Genomic DNA, 23,564 nt, shown 5'->3' on the forward strand with positions numbered 1-23,564 from the left:
GGGTCATTGTCCTGCTGGAAGGTGAACCTCCGTCCCAGTCTCAAATCTCTGGAAGAATGAAACAGGTTTCCCTCAAGAATTTTCCTGTATATAGCGCCATCCATCATTCCTTCAATTCTGACCAGTTTCCCAATCACTGCCGATGAAAAACGTATTCTCAGAGGGATGAGAGCTAGACATAGCGTTTTCCTTGGCAAACACCAAATGTATTGGCTTATTTTTTTATTTAAGCAATAGCTTTTTTCTGGCCACTCTTCTGTAAAGCCCACCTCTGTGGAGTGTACGGCTTAAAGTGGTCCTATGGACAGATACTCCAATCTCCGCTGTGGAGCTTTGCAGCTCCACAGTCTGCTATAGGAGAGCAGACTTAACCAGGTTTTCCTCTAGGATTTTACCTGTGCTTAGCTATATTCCTTTTCTTTTTATCCTGAAAAACTCCCCAACCTACTGATGTGTGTGTTGGATTTGCCACAAATAAAACAGTTTGTATTCAGGACAAAAAAATATTTTTAAACAGAATGCATGTTTAGGTTAGTATTTTGGTGTAACTAGAATGTTGTCGATCCATCCTCAGTTGTCTCTTATCACAGCCATTAAACTCCATAATTGATTTAAAATCCCCATTGGCCTCATGGTGAAATCCCTGGTTTTCCCTGGTTTTCTTTCACTCCGGCAACTCAGTTCGGAAGGTCTGTATCTTTGTAGTGTGTATTGATACACCATACAAAGTGTAATTAATAACTGCACCATAATCAAGGGGATATTCAAAGTATTTTTTTTACCAATCTACCAATCAGTGTACTTTGATATGAGGCAATGGAAAACTTCCCTGGTCTTTGTGGTTGAATCTGTGCTTGAAATTCACTACTTGACTGCGGGACCTTACAGAGATAGGGTAGTCATTCAAAGACATTTCAGCTTTTCATTTTAAATTAATTTGTTAACATTTCTAAAAACATACTTCCACTTTGAAATTATTATTTATATAGGAAGTCCAATTGAGATCTGAAGACCTCTTTACTAAGGAAGACCTGGAAACACCTATCAGTGGTTACAGCTGTTGACCTCTCGACCCCTAACCTTTGAACTCTAAACCCTGACATCTGACTCACCCTCATGAAGGCCTGGTGGGTGATGCAGGTCAGCTGGTCGTGTCTGGCCTTGACTTGCCCTGTCGTAACGTTGGACGTCCCGTTGCCGTGGAAATGGAAGCGGGAGGGGAAAGACTCCTTGTGGTGAGTGTCGGCTGTCAGGTTATACTGCAGTTCTATGTGAGAGAGGGGGAATTAAGGGAGGGAGGGAGGGAAGAAGGTAACGGTATTTAGTTTCAGAGAGCACCCAGAGTTCGTATAAACCAGGGCCACAAACATACATAGACCTAGAACCAACCTCACCCCCGCATCAACCTTGGCCCCAGCATCAACCTTGGCCCCAGTCCCAGACTCAACCCCAACCATACTCAACCCCAGCCCCAGTCCCAGACTCAACCCCAACCCCAGTCCCAGACTCAACCCCAACCCCAGTCCCAGACTCAACCCCAGCCCCAGTTCCAGACTCAACCCCAGCCCCAGTCCCAGACTCAACCCCAACCCCACCCCCAGTTTATCTATCAGGACAGGGCTGTGCCAGAGCCTTCTTGCTGTAACGGACACTTTCACCAAAGGAATGCTCTGCATTCTTTTCAGGTTGGGTTAACATAATGGACCAACTGCCCCAGGCCTCAGGGACTAGTGATAATATGGAGAGACTGACAGAGATAAGGAAACAGAAAAGGGTTGTCTCGGACACAACAGTGTTTTCTGTCAACCAGTCCAGGGCAGAGGTTTTAATCACTATTTCCTAAGAGACACAGGAGACTAGACATTGTACATTATACCATTTTACACATACAAACTAGTAGCATAATTATGCTTGCAGTACTATAGCACGGGTGTGAAATTAGTTTTTGGTCACTATTAAGTACACACACTAGAACCAAAACTGCCGTTTGTTTGTTAGTGCCACTGCTGTGTATATAACCTTCACTGACGTAACGATTAACACAGTGCAAATAGACAGGTTGTTTTCGCAGTGCAGGGCTAAGCGGGAGCCAGGGGCACAGAGAGAGGGTCTGCTCACCTATGAGTCCGTTGTAGCGTCGAGCGCGGACCCTGAAGCAGACTGTCACATTGATGCAGACAGCAGGAAGACCGTTGTCAGAACATAGCGCTACAGAGCGGTTCACACTGACAGGCAGGAGCATGGAGGCCTCAACCACTACCACCGGACGTGTCCTGTTGGAGGGCAACGACAACATATCAACATAAATAACAACACATAAACACAGTAACCAAATCAAATTTTATTGGTCACATACGCGTGTTTAGCAGATGGTATTGTGGGTGTAGCGAAATGCGCATGGACATCTACAACATGGTGGCTCTATGGGCCAGGAGGCCAAAAAACACAGAAGGCCTAAAATAGCACCAGAACAGGTGCGAATTGGGTCAAAATCAATACATCTAAACCAGTTAAAGTGAAAAGTTCACCTCTATGAGTGAAAGTTGTCCCTTTAACCTGACACGTAACAATGCAGGAATTTCCTACCAATAGGTCAGTTATCTTGTGGATGTGTTTGACATTTCTCCATGATCATGGTCTTACCTCAGAACCACAGCGGAGTCCGAGAGGAAGGCCCCTACCGCAACGTCTGTGGGTTACAGATGAAGATATTTTGAACACAAAATTTCCTCCATACTCTATTTGTAAACCTGTCCTTCCTGCTGTACCCACAAGACGCTATAGACGTGTTAAAAGCCCTAAGACAGTTTGTTCATCAATTTAGAAGAGCTGCAGAGTAGAGGTTGACCGATTATGATTTTTCAACGCCGATACCGATTATTGGAGGACCAAAAAAGCCGACACCGATTAAATCGGACAATTTTTTTGTTGTTGTAATAATGACTGAATTAACACTTATTTTAACTTAATGTAAAACATCAACAAAATCAATTGAGCCTCAAATAAATAATGAAACATGTTCAATGTTGGTTTAAATAATGCAAAAACAAAGTGTTGGAGAAGAAAGTAATATGTGCCATGTAAAATATGTGCCATGTAAAAAAGCTAACATTTAAGTTCCTTGCGCAGAACATGAGAACAGCTGGTGGTTCCTTTTAACATGAGACTTCAATATTCCAAGGTAAGAGGTTTTAGGTTGTAGTTAATATAGTATTTTTAGGTCTATTTCTCTCTATACTATTTGTATTTCATATACCTTTTTACTATTGGATGTTCTTATAGGCACTTTAGTATTGCCAGTGTAACAGTATAGCTTCCGTCCCCCTCCTCGCCCCTACCTGGGCTCGAACCAGGAACACATCGACAACAGCCACACTCGAAGCATCGTTACCCATCGCTCCACAAAAGCCGCGGCCCTTGCAACGCAAGGGGAATAACTACTCCAAATCTAAAAGCGAGTGACGTTTGAAACAGTATTAGCGCACACCCAGCTAACTAGCTAGCCATTTCACATTGGTTACACCAGCCATTAGGCTGACAGGCATAAACAGCGCTGTGCTTGCGAAGAGCTGCTGGCAAAACGCATGAAAGTGCTGTTTGAATGAATGATTACGGGCCTGCTGCTGCTCAGTCAGACTGCTTTATCAAATCAGACTTAATTATAACATAATAACACACAGAAATACGAGCCTTTGGTCATTAATATGATCGAATCCGGAAACTATCATTTCGAAAACAAAACGTTTATTATTTCAATGAAATACGGAACCGTTCGGTATTTTATCTAACGGGTGGCATCCCTAAGTCGAAATATTCTTGTTACATTGCAAAACCTTCAATATATGTCATAATTACGTAAAATTCTGGCAAATTAGTTCGCAATGAGCCAGGCAGCCCAAACTTGCATATACCCTGACTTTGCGTGCAATGAACGCAAGGGAAATTACACAATTTCACCTGGTTAATATTGCCTGCTAAACTGGATTAGTAGTTATAACTAGTGATTATGATTGACTGTTTTTTATAAGATAAAATAAGATCTAGCAATTTACCTTTGCTTCTACTGCATTCACGTAACAGGCAGATTACTCGTGGAGTGCAATGGATAGAGCGTTGGACTAGTTAACTGTGCGGTTGCAAGATTGGAAACCCCTGAGCTGACAAGGTGAAAATCTGTCGTTCTGCCCCTGAACAAGGCAGTTAACCAACACTTCATAGGCAGTCATTGAAAATAAGAATGTATTCTTAACTGACTTGCCTAGTTAAATAAAAAGTATACAAAAAAATGTAACTAAAAAAAAAAAATCGGATATCGGCGCCCAAAAATACCGATTTCCGATTGTTATGAAAATGTGAAATCGGCCCTAATTAATCGGCCAGTCCGAATAATTAGTCGACCTCTACTGCAGACATCAGTCTCATTTGTCATTCATTCAGTCAATTATTTATTCAGTCCACATCAGCCTGCAAATGTATGCACCCTGTTGACTACAGTAGTTTCTAAGCATGCCAATCACTTTAAAAGGCTTTTCATGGGTAGGATATCTCAGTATAATCTGTAACAGTGCAATATTAAACTGGAAATCTTGTTTGGGGCATTTGCTATGTTTATTTGGCCGATAATTGCAACTCTGATCCCAGAACAGTGTACTGTAACAATGATCAGTATGTGCTCCCTAACACTAATCCAAACATCTCAACTCAACATCTCAACAGACCTTTTCAACAATTCCTGTTCCATCTTACAAGACATCAACTGTACTCAGCTAACGTGATTTGTTTTTAGACAAGTATGTAATTCTTGCCCTCATGAATAAATCTATAGAGACAACTACTAACACATATAGCACCAAATAATTTTAAAAAACGCTGGAGACAGACAGTACACAGTACACTTGAACAATGTGCTAGTTGAGAGGATGGCCAAACTAAAGAGTTGACAAACAAATAAGTCTAAGACCCACTGTCAGTGAGTCTACAGAATATCCTGTTTAGTTTATTGAGTGAGACTTGTGGAAGATGAGAACATGAGAAGCAGCGAGGGAGTAGAAAACTATGTGACCACCTAGTGATAGAAATCCCCACTGCCCAGTTTTCCCTGGGTAGCAACACACATTTATGCGCGCTCGCATGCATACACACACACGTATTTCCCCATCCCCTGTCCTCAGTTCCGTTTCCACCACTGACATATTTTGTGTTTTGACAACCTTACTAATTTAAGACACAGTGTGTGTGACATCATAGCAGGACATTACAGTGTGTTCTGTTCTAGTCAGCAGTAGAGAAACAGAGACAGACTCCCTCATTGTGCTGGAGGGAAGTACTCTACACAACAGTGACAGTCAGGAAAGGGAGCACTACCTTGGTAACCGTTTCCGTCAACATCGATGCCTCCGGAAACAGACTGGCCGAACATCTTTAACTCATTACCCAGAAGAGACCCGGTGATCCTCTGATGAAACAAGAGCAGCTTGATTAGTCATACAGCTAACAATCCTCTGTACTGTACACACTTTATACACTACTGTTCACATACGCACTATACACACGTACACATGGATTTTGTGTTGTAGTTACGTGGTAGTAGAGTAGTGGCCTGAGGGCCCACACTTAATGTGGGGTGAAATATGTTGTGAAAAGTAATGTCATGTTTTTTTTTATTGAATATAACTACCTTCATTTTTCTGGACCCCAGGAAGCATAGCTGTTCTCCCCCCTAATAGCATAGCTGCTCTCCCCCCTAATAGCATAGCTGCTCTCCCCCCTAATAGCATAGCTGCTCTCCCCCTAATAGCATAGCTGCTCTCCCCCTAATAGCATAGCTGCTCTCCCCCTAATAGCATAGCTGCTCTCCCCCTAATAGCATAGCTGCTCTCCCACCAATAGCATAGCTGCTCTCCCCCTAATAGGATAGCTGCTCTCCCCCCTAATAGCATAGCTGCTCTCCCCCCTAATAGCATAGCTGCTCTCCCCCTAATAGCATAGCTGCTCTCCCCCTAATAGCATAGCTGCTCTCCCCCCTAATACAAGGAGCTTTGAGATGCAAGCAATGTAATCTCTCTATATTTGGATACACAGTAACTGCATTTTCTCCAAGGGGCTGTACTCCACATTGACAGAAATCTATTTACATATGCAGAATAAATTTAGTTATCTTCGTGGTATGTCTCACATGCTCAGACAGAGAAAAGAAGGGGACCAAACGGTTTTAGGAAATTGCAGCAATTCAGAGTCAGGAACTCTCTTCTGACTGTCTGGGAGCACACAGAAAAAAACAAAGGAACATTTGTCACAGCAGGATGAGGGAGAGCATTGGTCAGGGGGAGGAAGACCCTGACCCCCCTTTTTCCGTCACTCCCTCCTTCCTTCCCTTTCCTCCCTCTCTTCTTTCCCTTCTTTCTTTCCTCCCTTTAATCTCCTGGCCCTAATAATTACTCGGAGAAGGGAGAACCTGACCCCCTCCTTCCCTCCCTTCAATCCCTGGAAGCCCTACTCCCTCCCTCCCTAATTTTTCCTTCCTTCTTCCCTCCCAGTAATCTCCTGTCCCTGAAGCCTGCAGACAAACAGCAGCTGTGACATAGCCGTAGATGTGTACATACTTGAGAGTAGGTCTGAGAGATCCCTGTCTTCCTCCCATTGTAGATATATATAGCCCCACGCAGCTCTTCCTCCTGCGGAGCCCCCACCGCCACATCTGGAACATATTTACAGTCAGTCAGTCAGGGGTTAACTTAGGATGCATCTCAAATGGAACCCTATTCCCTAGTAGTGCACTATATATTATTTTTTGGACACACGCATGAGTTAACTTACAGGTTTACAGGGACATAATGCATAATGACCTAAACACCAGGCAGACCCCCACCACTCCTCTCAGACTGGCTGCACATGCTCTAACCTATGGCTAGTCTACACTGAGACCTGCCACACTCTCTCTGTGTGTGTGTGTGTGTGTGTGTGTGTGTGTGTGTGTGTGTGTGTGTGTGTGTGTGTGTGTGTGTGTGTGTGTGGTAAGAACCTAGGCTGGTGTAAGTGGCAGTTGGAAGTACATTGAGGCCCTCTGATCAGCTTTGAGGATGTAGTTAGCTGGTTGGTGAGTGGTGATGCTCAGCATGGAGCATGGCTGTTATATGGTGTATGTCACTTACTCTAGTCTAGTTCCTCCTGAGAAAGATTGCTAATGTGTTTAACTAAAATGTGGGGAGATTTGCTTGCGCAACAATAAGCACCCAATACTTAAAACAGCACCTACTCAGAATATCACATCATTAACATATAAATTGTTATGCATCTTTGCTAAAATAATGATTAAAACTCACCAGGAAAGCCATCGTCATCAATATCTCCCAGATCGGTTATGGTCTCCCCAAATCTTGCAGCATACGATTTGCTTCCAGCCAACTGAAACTCTGCTTCCTTCATATTAGCCTGAAAGATAAATGTATTCACAGTCAAAGAATCATTCTCTCCTCTTCCCAGGGTAATTGCCTATAGAAGAAAAAATAAGTAATTTGCTGATGTAGATATATGGGGGAAGTAGCTAGCTAAGCTTCATGATTGTGTAATTGCAGTTATTTAGTCACTTGGTTGGTAATTAAGTTAGTCATGTCATTCAGAGTTGCCTGGTCCTTAGTGGAACACAGTAAATGTAGCAGGTATACTCTGGTTTAGTGTTCCATAATACAAACTCATCAGTCAAAGAAACAGCCCTCAAGTCCTGCTATCATTATGCTGGGTTGTTTTAGATCATCTGCCAGTGCAATATAGTATCTCCAGCCTCTTCTTGAATAGGAAATGACCATGAAAGGAAAATATATTTACTTCATGACCATATGCTTTTCTATAGAGGTATCTGATTGTTCTGAAAGCTGCATATAGGTAGTCTAGATGTTACTAGCCAATTATAAGAGCAACTTAATGTAAAGTCATACCATCATTGGTATTGAAAAGTGTTTGTTATAATAGTGTACACCAACAGTATTCTATGAGATGCTTAACTATCATATTATAGTAACTACAGAGTTAAGTTGTGATGGTAAGAGTATGTGTGATATGTGATGTGAGAAAGTGCCTGTTGGTTTGGTTCTGTTTTAACAAGTATCTGAGATGGCCAAGCTGTTCATGAGGGTGTATTTTGAATATCACACATACGTGTTTATGGAGACACAACACACTATAGAGCAGCCTCCAATTAGCATCAGTTAGCACAGTGTAGCAAAGTCAGAACAAGTTTACAGGCTGAAACCTTCATTTGTTAACATTCAATCTATTAATAAACTGAATTTAAGGCAATTTTCAGGGACAGTGTTCCATATAACAGCCATGCACAGTTTAAAGTAAACATTTCAATAGGTAATGGGCCATCAAATTACTTTAGAAACAATGCAATTTGCAAAACATGGGGCGGCAGGGTAACCTAGTGGTTAGAGAATTGGACTAGGAACCGGAAGGTTGCAAGTTCAAACCCCCGAGCTGACAAGGTACTAGGCCGTTATTGAAAATAAGAATTTGTTCTTAACTGACTTGCCTGGTTAAATAAAGGTAAAAAAAAAAACTGCACACTACTGTTTTCATGATATGGTTGAAAGAAAGGTTGTCTCGCTGTCACGTTCTGACCTTAGTTCTTTTGTTATGTCTTTGTTTTAGTATGGTCAGGGCGTGAGTTGGGTGGATTGTCTATGGTAGTTTTTCTATGATTTGCTATTTCTGTGTTTGGCCTGGTATAGTTCTCAATCAGAGGCAGCTGTCAATCGTTGTCCCTGATTGAGAACCATATTTAGGGAGGCTGTTTTCTATTGTGTTTCGTGGATGATTGTTTTCTGTTGTGTATCTGCACCAGCCAGAACTGTTTTCGGTCGTTTCTCTTTGGTATTTTTGTTATTTCCGTGTTCATTTTAATAAATATGGACACATACCACGCTGCACCTTGGTCCTTCTTCCACCAACAAAGGTCGTTACACTCGCTCTCAATTAATTTTTCCTAAATTACTCGCATCTGCTCTTGTCGCCTCCTCAAGCCACATTGGAGGAGAAAATCCAAGGTCCCTCCCCTCTGACCTTCTCCCTCCCCTCTGACCTCCTCCAATGAGTTTTGAGAAGGCAAGAAGAGGAATCAGAGAAATCAACGTTGTCTGTTATGTACTGTATATTTTTATGTGAAAGGTGTTGTGTTGATTATGAAACGTTTGTATCATGCCTTAATTTCCATTGTGGGCCTACAAACAGTCAAACAGTTGGACACACCTAATCATTGAAGGGTTTCTTTATTTTTACTATTTTGTACGTTGTAAAATAGTGAAGACATCAAAACTATGAAATAACACATATGGAATCATGTAGTAACCAAAAAAGTGTTAAACAAATCAAAATATATTTTATATTTGAGATTCTTCAAAGTAGCCACCCTTTGCCTTGATGACAGCTTTGCACACTGTTGGCATTCTCTCAACCAGCTTCACCTGGAATGCTTTTCCAAAAGTCTTGAAGGAGTTCCCACATATGCAGAGCACTTGTTGGATGCTTTTCCTTCACTCTGCGGTCCAACTCATCCCAAACCATCTCAGGTGGGTTGAGGTCGGGTGATTGTGAAGGCCAGGTCATCTGATGCAGCACTCCATCACTCTCCTTGGTCAAATAGCCCTTACACAGTCTGGAGGTGTGTTTTGAGTCATTGTCCGGTTGAAAAACAAATGATAGTCCCACTAAGCGCAAACCAGATGGGATGGCGTATTGCTGCAGAATTCTGTGGAAACCATGCTGGTTAAGTGTGCTCTGAATTATAAATAAATCACTGACAGTATCACCAGCAAAGCACCTGCACACCATCACACCTCCTCCTCCATGCTTCACGGTGAGAACCACACATGCGGAAATCATCCGTTCACCTACTCTGCGTCTCACAAAGACACGCCGGTTGGAACCAAAAATCTCAAATTTGGACTCATCAGACCAAAGGACAGATTTCCACCAGTCTAATGTCCATTTCTCATGTTTCTTGACCCAAGCCAGTCTCTTATTCTTATTGGTGTCCTTTAGTAGTGGTTTCTTTGCAGCAATTCGACCATGGAGGCCTGATTCACACAGTCTCCTCTGAACAATTGATGTTGAGATGCGTCTGTTACTTGAATGTGTATGAAGCATTTATTTGGGTTGCAATTTCTGAGGCTGAATTTCTCCTCTGCAGCAGAGGTAACGAGATGGTTTTTGCGACTGCACTTGAAACTTTCAAAGTTCTTGACATTTTCCAGATTGATTGACCTTCATATCTTCAAATAATGATGAACTGTCGTTTCTTTTGTCTTATTTGAGCTGTTCTTGCCGTAATATAAACTTGGTCTTTTACCAAATACGGCTGTCTTCTATATACCACCCCTACCTTGTCACAACACAACTGATTGGCTCACACGCATTAAGAAGGAAAGAAATAGAAACTGGAAACCATATATCCCGAGGCTGCATTTATTGTAGCTGGGGATTTTAACAAAGCTAATCTGAGAACAAGGCTTCCTAAATTCTATCAGCATATTGAATGCGCGACACGAACTGGTAGCATTCTTGACCACTGCTACTCTAACTTCCACAATGCATACAAAGCCCTCCCCCACCCTCCCTCCGGCAAATCTGACCGCAACTCCATTTTGTTGCTCCCAGCCTATAGACAGAAACTAAAATAGGAAATGCCTGTGCTCAGGTATAGCCAACGCTGATCTGACCAATTGCTTCGATCATGTGGACTGGGATATGTTCCGGGTAGCCTCAGACAACAACATTGACGTATACGCTGACTCTGTGAGCGAGTTTATTAGCATGTGCATCGGTGATGATGTACCCACTGTGACTATTAAAACCTTCCCTAACCAGAAATCGTGGATTGATGGCAGCATTCGAACAAAACTGAAAGCGCGAACCACCACTTTTAATCATGGCAAGGCAACTGGAAACATGGCCGAATACAAACCGTGTAGCTATTCCCTCTGCACGGCAATCAAACAAGCAAAGCGTCAGTATAAGGGTGGCAGGTAGCCTAGTGGTTAGCGCGTTGGACTAGTAACCGAAAGGTTGCAACATTGAATCCCCGAGCTGACAAGGTTAAAAAAATCTGTCGTTCTGCCGCTGAACAAGGCAGTTAACCCACTGTTCCTAGGCCGTCATTTAAAATAAGTATTTGTTCTTAACTGACTCGCCTAGTAAAATAAATAAAAACAAGAGGCAAAGTAGAGTTGCAATTCAACGGCACAAACACGAGACGTTTGTGGCAGGATCTACAGTCAATCATGGATTACAAAATGAAAACCCGCCACGGACATCAAAATCTTGCTCCCAGACAAATTAAACAACTTCTTTGCTCGCTTTGAGGACAATACAGTGCCACTGATACGGCCCTCTCAATCATCAAGTTTGCAGACGACACTACAGTGGTAGGCTGGATTACCAACAAAGAGGAGACGGCCTACAGGGAGGAGGTGAGGGCCCTCGGAGTGTGGTGTCAGGAAAATAACCTCTCACTCAATGTCAATAAAACAAAGGATATGATCGTGGACTTCAGGAAACAGCAAAGGGAGCATCCCCCCATCCACATCGACGTTACAGGAGTAGAGAAGATGGAAAGTTTTAAGTTCCTAGGCGTACACATCACGGACAAACTGAAATGGTCCACCCACACAGACAGCGTGGTGAAGAAGGCACAACAGCGCCTCTTCTTCCTCAGGAGGCTGAAGAAATTTGGCTTGTCACCTAAAACACTCACAAACTTTTATCACCGCCTGGTACGGCAACTGCTCTGCCCACAGCTGCAAGGCTCTCCATAAGGTAGTGCGGTCTGCACAACGCATCATCGGGGGCAAACTACCTGCCCTCCCGGACACCTATAGCACCCGATGTCACAGGAAGGCCCAAAAGATCAAGAACAACAACCACCCGAGCCACTGCCTGTTCACCCCGCTATCATCCTGAAGGCGAGGTCAGTACAGGTGCATCAAAGCTGGGACCAAGAGACTGAAAAACAGATTCTATCTCAAGGCCATCAGACTGTTAAACAGCCATCACTAACATAGAGTGGCTGCTGCCAACATACAGACTAAATTCTCTGGCCATACATTTAATAAATGGATTTATTAAAGGTATCACTAGTCACTTTAAATAACGCCACTTTAATAATGTCTACATATCCTACATTACTCATCTCATGTATATACTCTATTCTATACCATCTACTGCATCTTACCTATGCTGCACGGCCATCGCTCATTCATATATTTTCATGTACATATTCTTATTCATCCCTTTACATTTGTGTGTAAAAGGTAGTCGTTTTGAATTTGTTCGATTACTGCACTGTCGGAACTAGAAGCACAAGCATTTCGCTACACTCGCATTAAACATCTGCTAACCATGTGTATGTGACCAATAAAAACGTGATTTGATTTGAAATTACACAAATACAATTTTAAAAAGGTACACCTGTTAATTAAAATGCATTCCAGGTCATTAGCTCATGAAGCTGGTTGAGATAATGCCAAGAGTGTGCAAAGCTGTCATCAAGGCAAAGGGTGGCTACTTTGAAGAATCTCAAATATAAAATATACATTTGTTGAACACTTTTTTGGTTACTACATGATTCCATATGTGTTATTTCATAGTTATTTAAAAGTTTTGATGTCTTCACTATTAGTCTAGATTGTAGAAAATAGTAAAAATAAAGAAAAACCCTGGAATGAGTAGGTGTGTTCAAACTTTTGACAAGTGCTGTATAAAGTTGTATTGAAATAAAGGAAAAACAAATCCGGAAAGATCCCAGTACTTACAGCTCCTTGGTTGATGTAGACATGGACTCGTCCCTCCTCTCTCGTGGTGCTGTACATGGGAGCTCCTACCAGTAGATCAGACAGGCCATCTCCATTCAGGTCCACGGCACACACACTGGCACCAAAATACGAGCCCAGCTACAGTATAGGAGAAGCAGGTTTTATGTCTATATAGTCAATCACATCAACCAAATGTATTTTTAAAGACATTTTTGACATCAGTTGTTGGCACAAAGTGTTTTTGCAGTGAGGAGGTGTGATCTAGTTCTGTGTCAAAATCAAGACATTAAGAAGTGAGACATTAAAGACTGGTTTCCCAGACACAGATTAAACCCGGTCCTAGACTAAAGAGCATGTCCAATGGAGATTGGTCCCGCATTGGTAGAGCAAGGTGCTTACACTGCCAGGGTTCCCACGGGGGACCAGTATGAGGGATAATATATGTACTCACTAATGTAAGTCGCTCTGGATAAGAGCGTCTGCTTAATGACTCCAATGTGATTACTAATTTTCACCTTGCTTCCCTTGACTTCACTGATGATCTTCAGCATGTTTTCTTCAGCTCTGAATAGGTAGGCCTGGAGAAGAGGAGAAACAAGACCTGGTCACATCAGGACCTAAAGCCAACTAAGGATGAGTATACAGGTGGTAAAATGCATACACTACTAAGATTGTATCACAATACCCACATAGACATCACCTGCTTTCTACTGATCAAATATATTTAATCTATCATACTAACACTGCTGTGGGGGATGCATTTGGTAAGGCCATTAAGAACTGGCAACTTGTACAGTAAAAAAACATGGAAATAACAATTCATTCATAAAATGTGCACTGAATTGCCACATGACATAATGACTCCCCACTTCCTCTTTCTGCAGATAGATACATTTACATTAGTTTAGCAGAACTACCAACTTATACATATAGCAGAAGCAGAGGTAACTACAGCATATGTCAATCTATCACTCATTTACAGTTACTTGCCCACATAGTATCTACCTTGATTGAATGCAGTGATTGTGTCACTCTGGAAAAAGAGCTTCTGCTAAATTACTTAAATGTAAATATATTAACAACCAAATACTTTCAGCTAATTCAGACTAAAGGCCTTTAGTGTCATCAATCAACAGAGGGCCAATCATCACAAGATCTTACTAATGTAATTGACAGACCAGAGCAGCTAACACATGGTATGTGTCTCCCACATGTCACCCCCATAGCGCTCTGGTCAAAAGTAGTACACTATAGGGAATAGGGTGCCATGGTCTTTTTCAGCAACACAAATGTCATACATTTCACCAGCAGAAGGAGGAATGCCTGATTCATCATATATTTGACATCAGCCTGGATGGTGATTTAAACACAAATACTGCATTGTACTTACCACTTTACTACCCCCTGCTTGTCAGTTCATACAAAACGAGCCGATACATGTGCAAGTGTTGGTACTGTGCTTTCTATCTACAGGCAGGTGACGGAGTGATGGGGATGGGGGTAAAAGGAAAAACAGGAATGAAATGAACTCTTACTTTACCAGTCTGCCTGTGCTGGGGTGCACCTCCAACGATCTCTGTGGAGTCAGGGTGAAGGAAGTGGCCGGCGCCAACCGAGTAGCCTGGTGATGAAATTAAGGATCAGCACAACTTTAATATAACCAACGAATCAGACTACCAAAGTTGCCTGGCAATGGAAACGCATTACAACGTTAAAACTTCTTTGGGATCGGTGTCCCTTCCACGGGACGTTTGAGCTAACGCAGGCTAATGCGATTAGCATGAAGTTGTAAGTAACAAGAATATTTCCCACGACATAGACATATCTGATATTGTCAGAAAGCTTAAATTCTTGTTAATCTAACTGCACTGTATAATTTACTGTAGCTATTATAAAAAAAAATTGTATTCTATTTTACCAGTTTATTGTGTTATATTCTCCTACATTCCTTTCACATTTCCACAAACTTCAAAGTGTTTCCTTTCAAATGGTACCAAGAATATGCATATCCTTGCTTCAGGGCCTGAGCTACAGGCAGTTAGATTTGGGTATGTCATTTTAGGCTAAAATTGAATGGGCTTATCTTTTTATTAATACAATGTCCGTACAACGTTAGTAAAACCTTAATACAACCTCGGTACAACCTTAGTACAACCAACAACACAGGTAGAACCAGATGGTACTGGTTGAGATGTGACTGGCTTGATGAGAGAGAACAACATTCCAACATAAGAGCTTCAAAAAAGGGTTTACATGACAGGTCTTTTCCATGCATAAAAGTATGTTAGAAAAATGCGATTTTTGCCGGTACTAGTTTGGTTAAAAACACTGATATGGATCCCCTTGACAGAGAGACAACATCATTATTTGCAGTAACTACAATTGAGCACATACTGAGCAATAGCGTGTGTGTGTGTGTGTGTGTATGTGTGTGTATGTGTGTGTGTGTGTGTGTGTGTGTGTGTGTGTGTGTGTGTGTGTGTGTGTGTGTGTGTGTGTGTGTGTGTGTGTGCTTATGTGTGTGTGCTTATGTGTGTGTGTATGCACCTGACAATCAGCTTCCTGTTCACACACACAGAGCGTGTTCTCTCAACACACAGACACAGAAAAAGCATGCTTCTTCTTCAAATTCCATTACGTTACACTTCACTAACTCACAGCCTCTGCAGAAAAACAAATGAGACGTGTGACAACAAGACAAGTCCTTCTGATGGTCTCCAACCATGTTATTATTAATGTACCTAATGTACCTAAATATGTTGTATTACATATATGTACCCAGATAACTGCCATAGAGTACAGTGCTGTCGTCATCCACATAGGCAGACAGGACCATACTGGAGGTGTTGTAGACCAGAACAGACCCAGTCCAGTACGATGTCCCAGGGGCTCCCATTATTATCAAGTCCTGAAGAAAAACAACACAAAACATACATTATAGAATGGCAGTTTGTGATGTATGTTTGGGATTTACTGTATGTTTGGGATTTTCTGTACGTGCTTGTAAGTTTGTGACTTGTATTACCAGCACAGGCTGTATTACTAGCACAGGCTGTATTACCAGCACAGGCTGTATTACCAGCACAGGCTTTATTACCAGCACAGGCTGTATTACCAGCACAGGCTGTATTACCAGCACAGGCTTTATTACCAGCACAGGCTGTATTACCAGCACAGGCTGTATTACTAGCACAGGCTTTACTACCAGCACAGGCTGTATTACCAGCACAGGCTTTATTACCAGCACAGGCTGTATTACCAGCACAGGCTGTATTACCAGCACAGGCTTCACATAAACTATGGGTCTAAAAATAATATCTAGAGGAATTAATACCTCATTCAGAAAGTTGGATATTCCTGCTTGGCATGATCCGTAGTCTTCACCAAACTTCCGTTGATGATCTGGAAAGAGACACATGTCATTTCATTCAACCTCTCAGTGCAGATGAATTACAGGAGTGGCCTTGGTCATGATGAAAAATAAAAACATGCAGACTGCATACTCCCAATCTTCTGAGAAGAAGCAATGTTTCAGCACGATGGGGTTATCTAGACAAGTCTCACAACAAGAAAAGGGTAGTTTTACAGGTACTAAACAGAAAGACGTTGTACCTTTATAGCATGGGATAAGTGGTTGAGACTGTTTGAGGTCAGCTTCGTATCTGTAGCAGACACCATGAGGTAGCTTGTTCTGGTTGTCTTTCCTGGAATAGAACACGTTCTTCCAACGATGCCCACATGCCTGTGGAACGAGAAGCAGCACAGATGTGTTGGATGAAATGCAACTGTTTGAGCAACAGTGTAATAATCTACACACAAAAAATGTCAACTCGATGGTTCTTCTAACGAGGGACATAATGCAAGCCCTGTCCAGCAGCTACACTACATGACTGAAAGTATGTGGACACCTGCTCGTCGATCATATCATTCCAAAATCAAGGGCATTAATATGGAGTTGCCCCTCCCACCTTGGTGGTGCTATTATAACCTCCAATCTTCTAGGAAGGCTTTCCACTAGATGTTGGAACATTGCTGGACTTGCTTCCATTCAGCCACAAGAACATTAGTGAGGTTGGGCACTGCACTGATGTTGGGCAAACAATTTCTGAATGGACCTCCCTTTGTGCACAGGGGCATTGTCATGCTGAAACGGGAAAGGGCCTTCCCCAAACTGTTGCCACAAAGTTGGAATCACAGAATCGTCTAGAATGTAATTGTATGCTGTAGTGTTAAGATTTCCCTTCACTGGAACTAATGGGCCTAACTCGAACCATGAAAAACAGCCCCAGACCATTATTCACAATTGCCACTATGCATTCGGGCAGGTAGTGTTCTTCTGACATCAGCCAAACCCAGATTCATCTGTTGGACTGCCAGATGGTGAAGCGTGATTCATCACTCCAGAGAGCGTGTTTCCACTGCTCCAGAGTCCAATGACGGCGAGCTTTACACCACTCCAGACGACGCTTGGCATTGCACATGGTGATTTTTAGCTTCCGTGTGGCTGCCTGGCCATGGAAACCCATTTCATGAAGCTCCCGAAGAACAGTTCTTGTGCTGACGTTGCTTCCAGAGGCAGTTCTTCAGTAAGGCCATTCTACTGCCAATGTTTGTCTATGGAGATTGCATGGCTGTGTGAACTATTTTTATACAACTGTCAGTAACGGATGTGGCTGAAATAGCAGAATCCACTGATTTGAAGGGTGTCCACATACTTATGAATATATATAAAGTGTAGTTTCCAAAATAACATTCACCAACAATAGACTATAGGGCTAAACAAAACATGTACATGTTGTGGGTCTTCTAACTAGTGACATAGGTCTGATAGGGTTGCAAATGATGCTAGCCTTATTTCTTATTTCAACTAAATTCACCAGATGTTGCCTATCTCATCATTTGATTTAGGTCTCAGAATGGGCACAAAGACTGTATATGACTGTACTGTTACATATCAATACATGGCCATCACTGGAATGGGTTGTAACATTTGTGTACCCCTACTGGGACTAATTGACATACCAATACATGGCCATCACTGTAATGCAATGTGTGATAGCTGCCGCTGTAAAAGGGGCTTTATAAATCAATCTGATTGATTGAGTGACTTAACATACCAATACATGGCCATCACTAGGCTGTCTAGACAGGCTGACTCCGAGCCACTGGTTGTCACTTTCAGAGAAGCAAGTCTTCCCACAACTGTCCACACCTGTAGTACACACACACACCACATGTAGAGAAAGTGAGAGAGAGAACAAGAGCAAGATATGAGAAGTTGCCATAACCAGTATTATTGCCTTATAAACGTATTATGTTTTCTTATAATCCAATGTCAGTGAACAAATACCCCAAACCACCTTGGTCAAATAAACAGAACCACTTCATTTTTATCATGGAGGTCCCACATTCTTTCTTTGTAAAGTTGAGTGGATATGCAATACATCAATAATACAAACCCGTTGATATTTGCTGACATTCTCTATTGCCTGAGAAGTTGCACTTATAAATTGCTCCTGGTTTTATAAGGGTTGGATCGAATGTTGAATTCGCAACTGGAGCTCCGACTAATAACCTATAACAGATAATTATGGAAATCATCATCAGCCAACCATTCACTAACGTTATAGTTTTACACACATCAATATCCCAACTGTGTGATTTAAAAATATATATATAATTTCACACTCAAAAAGTTGTCAAACGGCAACTGGACAGCCTAAATGGGCAGTTACTGGTCAAAGTTCATTGACTCCCTAATTAAAATGTATCACACAGTTTCAATTTGAAGAACCCCTAAAGGATCCCCCAGGAAACGTTTATTCTTAGAGTATAATACATGTGTGTAGCCTATTCGGTTAGTGTTTTATGACTAAAGTTTTTTTTTTAAATAAGCCTACAAAATGTTGTAATCGCTTACCATGTGTGTTGCTTGTTCTTATGTAACAACACAGAATATCCAAATAAAGATCCATTTGGGCCACTGAAACTAACCGGATGGTCTACATCCAAATTGTAACAGTCAGTGAGACTACAGCACCAAGCGAGAAGAAAGGTCCAACAGCAATAAAGATTCACCGGCTTCTTTCGCTCCATTTAAAAAAACAATAAAACACAAACTTTTCCAACACGAAGAGACTTCAATTGATGGCAGAGGGAAACAAAAGAAAGGTCAAACTTTTCGATGATTAAAAGTCAGGATAACAGCGAAAAGTTGTACATAACGATAACAACTTTAGCACGGCAGTTGAATAGAGACTGAACACTCAACTCTTGTAGCGAGCTGCCTGAGTCCGTAGGTCTGCTGTGCTCATGGCTAAATTTCGTCACGTGGAAGTTCTCAGCTTTGAACCTCTGGTGGGCGGCGGGCACATGCTGTTCCCCAAACTCACAGCGCTGAACCCTCCTACCTACACATCAGTCAAACTAAGAGAAAGATGTGTTCCCTGGAATTAACAGTACAGTGAAACGTTTCAGAAAGGCTCGAATCAAATCCACACTTTACAGTTAACTGTCAAAATAAAGGAAACAGCAATATAACGTGACGTTGGACCACCTGAGCCACTAGAACCGCTCAATGAGCCTTGGCATACATTCTACAAATGTCTGGAACTCCATTTGCGGGATGCAACACAATTCTTCCACAAGAAATTCCATAATTTGGGGTTTTGTTGATGGTGATGGAAAACTCTGTCTTAGGCACTGCTCCAGAATCTCCCACATGTGTTCAATTTGGTTGAGACCTGGTGACTAACTGACTGATGTAGGCGTACACACACCCATTCACACACACACACACACACACACACACACACACACACACACACACACACACACACACACACACATATATAAACCCCACCTTTACTCCTTTGAGACCCCTCTTTCAAAGTCACTGAGATTCTCTTCTTCTAGCCATTTTTTATACATGACCCTAAGCAGGAACCACACCTGTGTGGAAGCACCTGCTTTCAATATACTGTACTTTGTATCCCTCATTTACTCATTTACTGTTTTCTTTATTTTGTCAGGTACATGTAGATGCTGCTGAAATTGATTGTTGGCTATATATGGCTGGGCTACTGTATATTTCTGATGCTGTCATTTTGTGCCAGAATAATGCTCAAGTCTAATTTGCTTTTTGTAATAGGTGAGGAAATAGAAAAAGTAACACATACAAAACATAGACTTTATCTTTCTGACAAAGTTCATTGTATATAGCCAAGTTAACTTGACTTATTGTGTATTTATTCCTTGTGTCATTATTTTTCTATGATTTCTCTATTTTTTCTCTCTGCATTGTTGTGCATGGCCATAAGTAAGCATTTCACTGTTAGTCTACACCTGTTGTTTCATTAAGAAGGAATGGAATTAGGCTATTGATATTTTATTTTTTAAAAACAAATGAATATGGACCATGATTGAGTGTCAGGAAACAGGGAATGTTATCCTACGAGGCGAGACCGTCTGGAATGTCTGTCTACGATATTTTCCCATATTGGTCCGTCCGGAACATGATGTGAATTTAGCGTCTGTCAGGAATTTTTTTCTTCTGTGTCTATTAATTTCTATACATCATTATTTGCAGTAACTACAACTGAGCTAATATTGAGCAACAGTGTGTGTGTGTGTGTGTTTTCTTTGTGCACTAATAATCTCCTGCAACCAACCAGGTATTATTCCCACGGTGTAGGCCTAAATGAACCATGCGAAGCCAGTGTCTTACCATTGGTCTGCTGGGACAATTGCCTGCTCAGTTATATTAGGTGGAGGATAGAGGGAGGGTTTCTCCACTTGGCTGAATGGTGGTGGTGAAAACCTGTGTTTCGTGAGAGAGACCACACACAAGTCGACACAACAAAGCAAATATTTGGTGTTGTGCTCTTTGGCTTATAATGTGGCGTTTTCCCAACAGAAGTAATGGAAAGAGCAAATCAAGTAAAGAGATGAAAAGAGAAGAGAGAGGAAAAGAAGGAAGGAGGTAGCAGGTCTAAGTGTAATGGAACTTGATTCATGTCCTATTGCCAAAGCCTCAGAGGTCGATGGCCGCGCAGGGACAGACATTAGTGACTAAATAAAACCCAGTGTGCTTGTGCTGGAGACTTCATGTTCCACCCAGTGTTGTGTTCAGACCACCTAAAGCGAGACCGAGTTGAGACTGGAGCAAATCGAGTCAAGACCAAGACCGGGAGTGGGGCGAGGGCTGAGAGTCTGAATCAAGACCAAGACCGGGTATGGGGTGAGGGCTGAGAGTCTGAGTCAAGACCATGATTGTGATTGTGTCAGATCGGCAGAAGAGCTACCAAAATTACAGTACTGTGTTAATATTTCAGAAGAACATATGGAATCCTTAGCCATTCATAATGGTTAAAAAATGCATACTGTGGACAAATAGAGAGCTACTCTACAAATGATTAAACTAGTCTAAACCAAAGGCCTAGACTCAAGAGGCAGTTCATCAGCTGTTTTGAATTCTGCGCTGTACTACTAGTTTGCTTTCAATCAAATTTTCCTCACATATGACACCTCCAAGAACAGTGAATAGACGTTGGCATTCATAACATATAACGCAATAAAGCACATCTCTGTCTTTTCAAAGACGTACTTAACATTTCACATTCATGGCTGTCTCATGACTGAGACAAAGTAATGTCTTTCAGATTCATGAGGTAGTCACCTGGAATGCATTTCAATTAACAGGTGTGCCTTGTTAAAAGTTCATTAGTGGAATTTCTTTCCTTCTTAATGCGTGTGAGCCAATCAGTTGTGTTGTGACAAGGTAGGGGTGGTATACAGAAGATAGCCCTATTTGGTAAAATACCAAGTCCATATTTTGGCAAGAACAGCTCAAATAAGCAAAGAAGAATGGTAGTCCATCTTTGTTTTAAGACATGATGTGTCATTCCGGAAAATTTCAAGAACTTTGAAAGTTTCTTTAAGTGCAGTCACAAAAACCATCAAGCGCTATAATGAAACTGGCTCTCATGAGGACCACCACAGGAAAGGAAGACCCAGAGTTACCTCTGCTGCAGAGGATAAGTTCATTAGAGTTACCAGCCTCAGAGATCAGCAATTAACTGCACCGCAGATTGCAGCCCAAATAAATGCTTCACAGAGTTCAAGTAACAGACACATCTGTCCACATCAACTGGTCAGAGGAGACTGCGTGAATTAGTTCTCCCTGGTCGAATTGCTGCAAAGAAACCACTACAAAAGGACACCAATAATAAGAAGAAACTTGTTTGGGCCAAGAAACCCGAGCAATGGACATTAGGCATACAGAGACACTAATGTACTTGTCCTCTTGCTCAGTTATGCACCAGTGCCTTCCACTCCTCTTTCTATTCTGGTTAGAGCCAGTTTGCGCTGTTCTGTGAAGGGAGTAATACACAGCGTTACACCAGATCTTCAGTTTCTTGGCAATTTCTCGCATAGAATAGCCTTAATTTCTCAGAACAAAAATAGACTGATGAGTTTCAGAAGAAAGTGATTTGTTTCTAACTATTTTGAGCCTGTAATCGAACCCACAAATGCTGATGCTCCAGATACTCAACTAGTCTAAAGGAGGCCAGTTTTATTGCTTTTTTAATCAGAACCACAATTTTCAGCTGTGCTAACACAATTGCAAAAAGGTTTTCTAATGATCAATTAGCCTTTTAAAATGATAAACCTGGATTAGCTAACACAACGTGCCATTGGAACACAGGAGTGATGGTTGCTGATAATGGGCCTCTGTACGCCTATGTAGATATTACATTAAAAATCAGCCGTTTCCAGCTACAATGGTCATTTACAACATTAACAATGTCTACACTGTATTTCTGACAAATTTGATGTTATTTTAATGGACAAAAAATGTGCTTTCTTTAAAAAACAAGGACATTTCTAAGTGACCCCAAACATTTGAACAGTAGTGTATATACAAATTCTATTTTTGATTATTCACTGGTGCTGCAGCACTCTCGGCACCCCTACTTTCCGTGACTATGCCTCTCACTACTTCCCCCCCTCTCACCATCTCTCTCTCTCTCTGTTAATATTTGTTTATGTGTGTGATGACTTTGCATGTCTTTCTCCTCCCTTATCCCATCACCATTAGTTAATATTCTCTGAAGTTTCCTGAGTACCAATGAAATCATAAACAAAACAAAAGCCTTGTTACATCCCGCTGTCCTCAATATTGGGAAAACCTTCATACGGATCTCCTCCAGGTCTCCTCTGTAACTCTGTAGAGGAAATGTCATCATGTAAACAAACAATGGACCCCACTGTATAGTTTCTCTAGTCAGAGGTAATTGAGTTGATTTGTGGAAACTACCCATGGGGTACGTCAAGGGACAAGTGAGGGACATCGTTAGCTTGGCCATTGAACAAACAAAACTTCACGTGTGGCCAGCCCATGGATGTGCTAATGCATTGTGTATGGAGCATATGACTGGGATAGGAGTGGAACAGGGAGGGACTTAAATTGCACCAACAGTCCATGCAATGGTTGGACGAACGGTCGGGGGTTCCATATTTTACAAGACACGAGTGAAGATCATCCCATCACTGTAAACAACCCTTCTTGTTGTTGAATATTACATCATGTTTGCTCTTCTTACTCTAATCTCATAGGCGTTTTTTTTCTCTCTCTCTCTCTCTCTCTCTCAATTCAATTCAATTCAATTCAAGGGCTTTATTGGCATGGGAAACATGTGTTAACATTGCCAAGCAAGTGAGGTAGACAACATACAAAGTGAATATATAAAGTGAAAA

General features: G+C 41.7%; 1 protein-coding gene across 3 annotated transcripts in view; it reads right to left on the reverse strand.

Moving 5' to 3' along the window:
- Positions 1–19,562, reverse strand: part of itga4 (integrin subunit alpha 4) — a 38,323-nt gene extending 18,761 nt beyond the window's left edge. The window contains exons 1-15 of one of the 3 annotated variants that reach the window (XM_036959124.2): positions 18,727–19,562; positions 18,266–18,381; positions 17,924–18,018; positions 16,419–16,548; positions 16,141–16,208; positions 15,585–15,714; positions 14,342–14,427; positions 13,322–13,384; positions 12,807–12,944; positions 7,323–7,431; positions 6,603–6,697; positions 5,365–5,455; positions 2,644–2,689; positions 2,119–2,273; positions 1,113–1,267 (exon numbers count right to left, since the gene is read on the reverse strand). In XM_036959124.2, coding sequence (XP_036815019.1) covers positions 1,113–1,267; positions 2,119–2,273; positions 2,644–2,689; positions 5,365–5,455; positions 6,603–6,697; positions 7,323–7,431; positions 12,807–12,944; positions 13,322–13,384; positions 14,342–14,427; positions 15,585–15,714; positions 16,141–16,208; positions 16,419–16,548; positions 17,924–18,018; positions 18,266–18,381; positions 18,727–18,902 — 1,653 coding nt within the window. In that variant the 5' untranslated portion in view covers positions 18,903–19,562. Of the gene's footprint in view, positions 1–1,112; positions 1,268–2,118; positions 2,274–2,643; positions 2,690–5,364; positions 5,456–6,602; positions 6,698–7,322; positions 7,432–12,806; positions 12,945–13,321; positions 13,385–14,341; positions 14,428–15,584; positions 15,715–16,140; positions 16,209–16,418; positions 16,549–17,828; positions 17,847–17,923; positions 18,019–18,265; positions 18,382–18,726 lie in introns of those variants that run through there. The other 2 variants (XM_090215938.1, XM_090215940.1) reach the window with 2 other exon arrangements.
- Between the last annotated feature and the right edge of the window lie 4,002 nt (positions 19,563–23,564).

The sequence above is a fragment of the Oncorhynchus mykiss genome, chromosome 22 (genome assembly GCF_057628025.1).
Source record: "Oncorhynchus mykiss isolate SJ-2025 chromosome 22, ASM5762802v1, whole genome shotgun sequence".
In the NCBI taxonomy this organism is placed as follows: domain Eukaryota; kingdom Metazoa; phylum Chordata; class Actinopteri; order Salmoniformes; family Salmonidae; genus Oncorhynchus; species Oncorhynchus mykiss.